The sequence below is a fragment of the Actinia tenebrosa genome, unplaced genomic scaffold, assembly GCF_029948245.1.
Source record: "Actinia tenebrosa isolate PJP-AT-01 unplaced genomic scaffold, QUT_ActTen_1.0 PGA_scaffold0__85_contigs__length_37466705, whole genome shotgun sequence".
Lineage (NCBI taxonomy): Eukaryota > Metazoa > Cnidaria > Anthozoa > Actiniaria > Actiniidae > Actinia > Actinia tenebrosa.
Window position 1 is genome coordinate 21,078,630 of NW_028292569.1, and position 9,049 is coordinate 21,087,678.

At 35.0% G+C, this 9,049-nt stretch overlaps 1 protein-coding gene across 2 annotated transcripts; it reads left to right on the forward strand.

Moving 5' to 3' along the window:
- The first annotated feature begins 2,134 nt into the window (after nucleotides 1–2,134).
- LOC148913753 (uncharacterized) lies at nucleotides 2,135–7,255 on the forward strand. Of its 2 annotated transcripts, XM_089035874.1 has the most exons (7): nucleotides 2,135–2,293; nucleotides 2,565–2,839; nucleotides 3,835–3,912; nucleotides 4,920–5,030; nucleotides 5,176–5,197; nucleotides 5,390–5,426; nucleotides 5,874–7,255. In XM_089035874.1, exons 2-7 carry the CDS (start codon nucleotides 2,674–2,676, stop codon nucleotides 6,270–6,272), a joined length of 813 nt encoding a protein of 270 aa, XP_088892000.1. In that variant the 5' UTR covers nucleotides 2,135–2,293; nucleotides 2,565–2,673; the 3' UTR covers nucleotides 6,273–7,255. The 2 variants fall into 2 exon arrangements, with proteins under 2 accessions (XP_088892000.1, XP_088891997.1); XM_089035871.1 differs by lacking the exon at nucleotides 2,135–2,293 and having other exon boundaries at nucleotides 2,518–2,839.
- Nucleotides 7,256–9,049: the final 1,794 nt, after the last annotated feature.

A 9,049-nucleotide genomic window follows, 5' to 3' on the forward strand; every position in this document is an offset into this window, starting at 1 on the left:
ACACGAACCCAAAAATATTACTACTCATACTATTAAGGAATATATAGTTAATAGTTTTACTTATAGATATTCTTATTGTATTTAGCTCTTTTTATATTTAATTCTCATTATCAATTTGTAACCAGTCGAGGTGATTATCGAGGAATAATTTCCTAGCCGCGGAAAATTAGTAAAATTCCTTGCTAGCAAATCCTATTTTCCTTTGTTTTGGTGGAGTGAGAAAAATAGACTCTGCCGATGTAGGACGTTATGCTTGTCGGCCTGCGTGGCGTAACTTAGCAACGCTGTCATGATTTTGACAGCCGCTCTCGTCAAACAACGTTTGGCGTCACGGTGGGTTACATTTGCTCATGCGCACTTATGTACCCAGTTAAAAACCCGTTTTAAAGCTGGTTTTGTTCGTCCACGATACGTGAACAGCGGTGTATCAAAAGGAAACGCTCTACATCTGCAGAGCCTCCCTCCTTCTCGCCTGAAAAGAAGGGAGAGAAAGAGGAGAGACTTTGCTTCTAAGGAATAGTAAAATAACACAGTTGATTATTCGGAAGAAAAAAAATGGAAATCAATTCATATATTTTATCTCCTTTTACGTAACTTCGACAACCGGCTAGCAGCCATTTTGCCTAAATGCTATAACCACCTGTAAGTGATTATAGAGAAATAATGGGAAGTTATTTACCAATCAGTGCGCCGGATTCTTATCATAACCTCTGGGGTTTTTTTTACCAATAGATATTGTTGTTTGTAAAGCGCTTTGATGCATTGGATGCTTTTACAAAAAGCGCTATAGAGATGCATACATTATAATTATTATTATGATTCAAGCAAAGAAATGAATACATAATGAACGAACGAAAAATCGTAAAATCGCCATTGTAAAATCGACATTGAAATTACGGACTAAGTTTTTCAACAAAATTGCGATTGTATACAGGGCTTTATGAAACAAACCACATTTAGGCCTAGGGGTAGTGTAATATTTCATTTTCCAAAATTATTGTTATCTTCATAAAAATTTTCGTTTCATAATAGATAATATACATCAATAAAGTACTCTTTGATATTTACGAAATCCTTAGCTGATGATGAATATGGTTTTCTTCATCAAAATACTGATCTTTGCGCTACTAATGACCGTCGTCCCAGTTGTGCATATCGCAAAAGGTAACCAATGCATTATGTATTTACGAATTACACTTATGAACACCAAAAACGCCGTTCAACGCCGTTTTATCTACTGTAATTTATATAACCACAGGGCAGGCTCGTTTTACTAGGGTACCGCCAAGTGTGTCGTACGTATCTGTTGGAAAAACTGCACGTTTTGTCTGGGACTACACAGTAGATACAGAAAAAATGACTTTCAAGATTCTCACCAATATGGTCATTTTATTGGCCAAATAATTCGGAATCAATAATTTGCTATGAAATCGTTTTTCTTCAAAGACAGTGGACTATCAACAGCAAAACTTGTCCAAAACGATTCCTTAGTCCTACTCGTGTCAGCTTAGAGTCCAATGCTACCCTTGTCATACAGAATGTCACGGTAGGTGATAGCGGTACCTATTGGATGTAGCCTGTGTTAACAAAAACGGACCCGATCAGAAGTAAGTAAAGCTTGTTGTCACAAGTAAGTTGCTAACCACTTTATAAAGAAAAGCCTCAGTAGCTCGAATTTTAAAGATAGATATTTGGAAAGGTGGTAAGGAAGGAAGCGGACGGGATAAAAAACCCAATAGCATATATAATCGAATATATACAGCGAAAAAGAAAATAAAGAGGAAAAAGAGAAACCCCGAAGGATATGAAACTCATGTGCATATATTGTAATGAAAACGTCATCTCTGAGTTTTCCACTACGCTTTCAGTTCGATATAACCTAAAAAAAAAAAAAAAAGCAAAAACAAAAAAAACAAAAGAACAAAACAAAAAAAACAAAAAAAACAAAAAACAAAAAAAAAAAAAAAAAGAAAGAAAAAAGAATTTATATTTTAGATTTAAATTTATTTCCTCGTTTAGCGAGACCTAACATAACGATAGCAGCAAAAAATACATCAAAAATAGAAGTGATCGAGAGAGATACCCTGGAATAAGCTGTTCTGCTACTGGCAATCCAACACCCAATGTCACGTGGATAAGAATGCCTCTAGGCATATCATGAGTGAAGGAGAAGGAAATGCTACACTTAGGATAAACAATATCACAGCACATCAAAGTGGAGGGTATATATGCCGCGCTAGCAACAACCCAAACAAGAAACTTGTGACTATGGAAGCTGAAATAGTTGTGTTGTGTAAGTTATATTGAAATAATGCTTATAAAGGTGGTTCTAGATATAGCAGATTTCAAGAGGCCATGCGACAGGACATGAATATTACACCGACTTTGAAATGAAAGGGAATTATATTTTGCATATAAAAGTATATATTATTTTGCACCACATCATGTATAACTATAATCAACGGAATGCCCATTTTGATTTGTTTAGGTTTATATAATTTATCTAAATTATATGCTAACCCAATCAACTACTAGCGCCATTAGCTTTGATCTTTTTCTTAAAGTTAAGCCACAGATTGACATTGATAATTCCACTAGGACAGCTGCGTCTTTCATAGGAGAGGAAATAAGTCTACACTGTATAGCAACAGGACAACCTCTTCCACGAATCACATGGTATGGTCCACGTGGAGGCCAGATTGTTTCAGGAATAGATTACAAAACAGAAAAAGCGTGTTGACTTTCGAAACCAAAGATAGCAGTGATTATGGACAATACAGATGTCAAGCAGAAAATGAAGTTGGGGAGGATGAACATTTTATTAACGTCACGCAACTGAGTAAGAGAGTATTTATCTATAATATTTATTAATAATGGTTTAATATAATAATAATAATAGTAATAATAATAATAACAATAATAATAATAAATTCTTATATAGCGCACTAAACTGACGTCTCAGTGCGCTGGTGACACACACACAAAAAAAATATATATTATATAATATATTTTGATCATGGCAATAAATTTTGTTGAAGTTTTATCAGTTTTTTGGGTGAATGAATGGGAGGTAGGATGCATGGCGCAAAGGATCACAATGAATTAAGCCTTTGGTACATTTCAACAGTGTCCCCAAGTTGTCAACAGGGAAAATGGAAACAAACCAACCACGTACCCAGGAACAACAAAAGTCACTAAACAGGGTATACTAGATGTTTTTGTAACACTTTCTTTGAATGGCATTGAAATGGCATCATTGTAAAAGATAGAAATGATAAAAGAGAAAGGAAGAGGGACAGAACAAGAGAGAGAGAGAGAGAGAATGGATCATGGAGGGATGGCTGTTTTAAAGGGGCACTTGGATGAAATTGGATAAAATAGGAAATGACTCTAAACTTAATTAAACATATCTATATGGCCCCAATATAGCCAAGCAACATGTTTTCTTCACAGTAAAATTTGTCAGATAAAAATTATAGATTTTATTTAGCATATAAGTTGTGAGTAAATGACGTCATTTATTCAACCCTATTGTTCTTTTCTCTTTTAACCCAAAATTTCTCAACTGCAAGTGGCTCCCAGGCGAAACTTTTCACTAATCTGGTTTATATAATCATAATTGACTCAAATTATCCTCTAATACTTCAATTATTCGGACTCTGAAAAATTAGGGCGTTTTCATCCGAGTGCCCCTTTAAAAAATTGATGAATGAATAGATAGTTTCTATAGATTGATAGGCGAATAGTACTAATACTCATACAATTCCCTTTGTAATTGAGACCGTCCAAATACAACAACAGCAACACCTGTTCATTTTTTTTCTTTACTTTTAGTTGCTCCAACCATTGCATTATTTCAAACAACACGTAGCTGTAATCACGCATTGCCATCATCGCACGCTTTTTTCCAAGGTAAGCTTAGCTAGTCAGAACCCTCAGATCACTTTACTGCATGCTTCTTATGATTATCAATGCAGTACTACGTTTTGTTTTACAATGACAAGGAAAAGAACACCGGTATCCAAAGAAACAAATCGAAGTTGTGCAAACGGATAAACAAAACAGCAGCAAGCAAAATAAAAGCAACCAAAAAAAAGTTTTTTTTTTCCACTAATGCTGTGAAAATGCCATTAACATGAACTCGCCAACAAGTCGCAGAAAAGTTGAAACCTATTTTCTTGAAGAAAGGACTGTTGTACAAGGCTAAAATCTTGTTATTCAGAAGGTTTAACTTAATTGGAAGTGGAGATGACCGATGAAAGTGGAATCAAAGTGTTAACCCAAAGCAAAAATTTGAATCGAAAGTGAGGTTTAGGCCTTCATATGCTTATTTCCCATACAATTTCTAACTCCCTATACATTTTCTATAAAAAAGCCTGACAAAGCTACTATGCATTCTAACACAAATGCAACAAAACATCTTTGTACAATTAAAAATACCGCTTCAAACAAGCATTTTATCATAGTACATCAGTTTCTAACTTTTAAAAAAGGTTCTGAGTGTTAACCCAAAACGCAAATTGGGATCAAAACTCGTACAAAGGTCTAGTTTGCACTTTTTTATTTTGCCATTATTGCTCGTTATTGAAAAAAATTTCCTCTTATAGGCATAAAAGTGATTTGTTGTGGGAAAACTATCCTGATATCAATAACAACAAAAGAACAATGTCACAAAATAACTTAAAAATGACATTAACCTGTTTCTTTTTATGTTATTCTTCTATTGTAAGGGTGTTGACGGAATAGGATGATTTTTTTCAAGTTGAAAACATAGCTGCAGTTTTTTTTTGTTTTTTGTTTTTTTTTGTGAGGGGAGGGGGGGGGGGATTGAAAATAAATAATTATTGCTACTTTAGCATGAAAACAATCGCTTCATTCTCGTCAACATTTCTAATTTTTTTCTTCTCTGTATTCAACAGGAAAAACATTTGCAGTAATCCACCTGTTGATAACGTGCATTTTATTCATAATAATTCATGTCCTCATAACATATATTTATTATATCAAATATAAAGTAAGCTATTTTAAGGGTAAGTATGTATACGTTTCTTTAATGTGTACCTGTTTTCTTTTACTTATCTTTTTCCTTTTCTTTGCTTGTTAATTAATGACCTACAGTACGTAATCATACAATTACTTTTATTGATAGCGTGTCTATATGTCATATATTTTCAGATAACAGAGAAGAAATTAGTAGGTGACGTAACTATACTAGGAATGAATACAAAAGCTTTGGACTGTTTGGATTTAATCAAATATTTAAGAATATGCCAACTAAAAAAGGCTATGCCTAAACAATAATTTTCTTCTGGAAAAATTAGAAGAAATATCAAGACCAGTTTTCCATTCAAATCGAACAAATTGCAATATTTTAAATTTCCCCCAACAGATTACCACGTCCAGATGTGGCTGGAACAGAAAACGAGGTATGTTGCTGATAATGTATATCGATGTATGTACTTTTAAATCGGAGAGTTAATTTTTTTTTAATCGTTTCTTTCCTTCTTTCCTTTTTTGTCCTTTCGTTATAGTTTCCTTATTTCTTTCCTTCCTTCCTCCCGTTTTTATTTACTCCTTGATTTCCTCATTTCATTCCGCATTTTCTTCTTTCGCCCCTTACTCCCGTTTCTCTGTAACTCCCTCCTTTTCTTCCTTTCTTCCTTTTTTTTTTTTTTTTTTGGTTCCTCTTTGTCCTTTCGTTCTTGTTTCCTTGTTTTCTTCCTTCCTTTCTTCCTCCCCTATTTTCTTCTTTTCTTTTTTGTCCTTTCTATCCTTTTGTCCTTTTTCCCTTCACCCCGTCTCTTCGTCCATCAGTCGTCCCTACACTTGCAACACTGTTGTGTTTTTCAAATTATGTCTTATATTAATCTCAGGACGCAAGCGTGGTTGCTGTAACAGCAATGGATTATCCTGCTACAAGCGAATTTTTAGCAGCAAATGCATCAGATACATCGCCAAATGAAGACTACGAAAGAATATCAGAAAAATCTCAGGCATCCTTGGACAATGCAGCGAATTCAGAACAAGGAACAGGAAACGACGACGTTCACGGGTCACAAATCCACCATGATTATCAAGAGCTTAATATTGATTCAATATTGTCGAACATGCAAGGCTACCAGGCTTTAACTAGGACTATGGGGGACGATGTTAGACAAGTAGAACTTCCCCTGCTTCTCCGCAAATACGAAGCATTACACTTTGTGCATAACCCACAAAGTTCAGAATATCAGAAACTACGTATGTATGCAAATATCGAGGATAAAAAGTAAGATCAGGGATACAATTTCCGAGTTTTGTGATGTTTGTCGTTCAGCCTCATTAGCAATCAGAAATACCGGACGAATAAGGAAATATCTTTACAGCTCCTCCGCTAAGCGTTTAGTACATGCTTTTATTTCATCGAAGTTAGATTATTGTAATAGCGTTCTATATGGCTTACCTGCCAAACATTTAAGTGAGTTGCCGCGCATCCAAAATTCAGCAGCCAGGTTGGTGACCAGGAGCAAATAGAAGGAACATATATCTCCAATGCTTTTATAACTTACATTGGTTACCAGTATATTTTCGTATCACGTTTAATGTATCATTCCTTACATATAAGATCGTTAATTGTAGTGCACCATCTTATCTTATTAGCTTATTAGAGAAGCTAAAGCTTTTACATTCGCTGTTCCTAAACTGTGGAACAAACTTCCTAAGCACATTAAAAATGCAGAATATGTTAATATGTTTAAATCTCTACTTGAAACACACTTGTTCAAAATGGCATTTAATTGGTGATCAATATATTCTATCGCTTTAGTCATCATTAATTTTATATTATATATATATATCTTGTAGTTTTGTATAATTTTAAATAGGCACATACTATATGCATCAATTTTCCCATTGTATTCTATTTATTTATTTTTTTTTTTTTTGTACATATTTTTCTTTTATCATTTAAGCGCATTGAGGCTTGCGAAATGCGCAAGAACTGTTAATTAAATTAAATTAAATTAATGGAGTCCTCTTCAAAGCAAAATAATATTAATTCAGTGATGCTGGATGGCGTTTATTCTGTAGGTAAAGACATTTATAAATAAATCAGATATCAAATGTTAAAGTTCTACTTATATCAACTTTAACTGCCAATATATCGGTAAAAATATGAAAATACTATTAAGAAAATATTTTTAAGGCCTTTTGAAGTATATATTCAATGCAATTAATTGTAAATTCATTATAATAAACTTGGTTGATTGGTTACAAATGATTTTTGAGTATGTCTCTGATGTTTTCTCCATCTCTTAACACATGGTTATTTGCATTCTGTCCATTATTGTCTTCGTCTTCGTTCTCTATTTCCCAGTCATAATAATAATGGGGTTCTTCTATAGCGCATTTCACAATGTTTCAATGCGCTTTACATTGCAGTGGAGGACTTTTACGGGCTGCATATATTAAGGCACAATTAGCAGCCGTGCAGCTTACAATCATGAGTGATTTATTAGTATATTAGTGTTATGCCTCCAAATTGGGATAGGCTGTTGAACCGGGAGACAATCCCCTACTCTTACACGAATAATTCAACAGGTTCTTTTATGTCCCCCATTTACTGTTGGTTAGGAAGGGTTGGGAGATAAGGCCTACGGTTTAAAGTCCTTGTCCGAGAAGACTTAAAGGTTTAACCATTTGCAGATGTAATTACAAAGGCAGCACCTTCTCCTCAGTTATTTTAAGACCCTGAGTGTTGGTCCGGCTGAGGATTGAACCACGACCTCCCGCACAACAGACCGACGCTCTTACCAACTGAGCTAACCGAGTGGCGGTTACTTGATTATTGAAGTTATGCAGCACAACACAAGTCATGATGATTTAGGATATATTCCTAACTTCTGCTTCTTCAATGTAGCCTAGGATTCTCCATGTGCTTTTTAAAATGCCAATCACTTTACTTTAACTCTAGCAGGAGAGAGTTCTTTATCAAATCTTATTTCTGCTGGGTTTCTTGTTCCCTCAGGATACGGGTTTTGTAGCCAGGGACCAAGAGGGTAAGCACTATCCCCAACCAGGTAAGGCTGTATTGTATGTTGACCATTGTTGTGCATGTGACCATTTGCTAGAATGTCTCCGTTCTCTGCTTTTATGTAAATTGATGTATTTCGTAGAACGCAGGAGTCGTGCATGCTTCCTGGAAAATCTTCAGCAACATCCATAAACAGCATTTTTCCGTTCACAACACCATGAACTACGACGTCGTGCTTTTGATAACGACTAAAGTAGTCAACTGCGCTTCCTTTGGGTGCTTTTATTTTGATATGAGTTCCGTCTATTGCTCCTGCTATCTTAGGAAGATCAAAATATGGTTGGAAAGTTGCATATTGCCTCTCCAGTTTCGACAACTGTTGTAGGAAACAATATATTCTCTTATCAATTACTATAGCTTGTTCACGACATCCCAAAATGCTTCATAAATAGTTGTCTTTCCAGTATTCATTGCAATCCTTTTCTCGTATTTTGTCTCAGAACAGCTGGTCGAAGAACGTTCAGAAGGAGATCAAATGTATTTTTACAATAACTTACAAATTTCTCGCTTGCTGATTGGTTATTATATTTTTTATCATCAATTAGAAGACAGACAGACAAAGCTGACGTCAACGAGCGCGCGCTCTTTCCGTTGGTTGTTTTGATCGCTAAAAATGAGACGTTTTTATCGTTTTTGTTATTGTAAAAAACAAATAGACATCAGTTTTTTATGTGTCTGTCCTCTTATTGACGATAAATTGTGTCATCACATTGCCAAAGTAGTATGCGGCTTCGGCTTCGCCTCGTGAATCCACACTACTTTGACAATGTGATGACACAATTTATCGTCAATAAGAGGACGGACACATAAAAAACTGATGTCTATTTGTTAATCGTCCCATCCTCAGTTGACGACTAAAGAAGGCTTCTGGAATAGTTTAATTGATCGCTAAAATAAATCTCAAACCAGGAGTGTTCTGGTCTAGGTAATAGCCAATACTGCTGTAATCTTCGCCGCCGTTTTCCATTATTCATTTAT

Bases quoted from the DNA above. Each gene is read 5' to 3' on its own strand.
- LOC148913753 (XM_089035874.1), top strand. From the start codon at position 2,674: ATGGTATGGTCCACGTGGAGGCCAGATTGTTTCAGGAATAGATTACAA. The intron at 2,840-3,834 runs GTAAGAGAGTAT...CTTTACTTTTAG, and splicing joins TATTAACGTCACGCAACTGA to TTGCTCCAACCATTGCATTA. The intron at 5,427-5,873 runs GTATGTTGCTGA...TATTAATCTCAG, and splicing joins TGGCTGGAACAGAAAACGAG to GACGCAAGCGTGGTTGCTGT.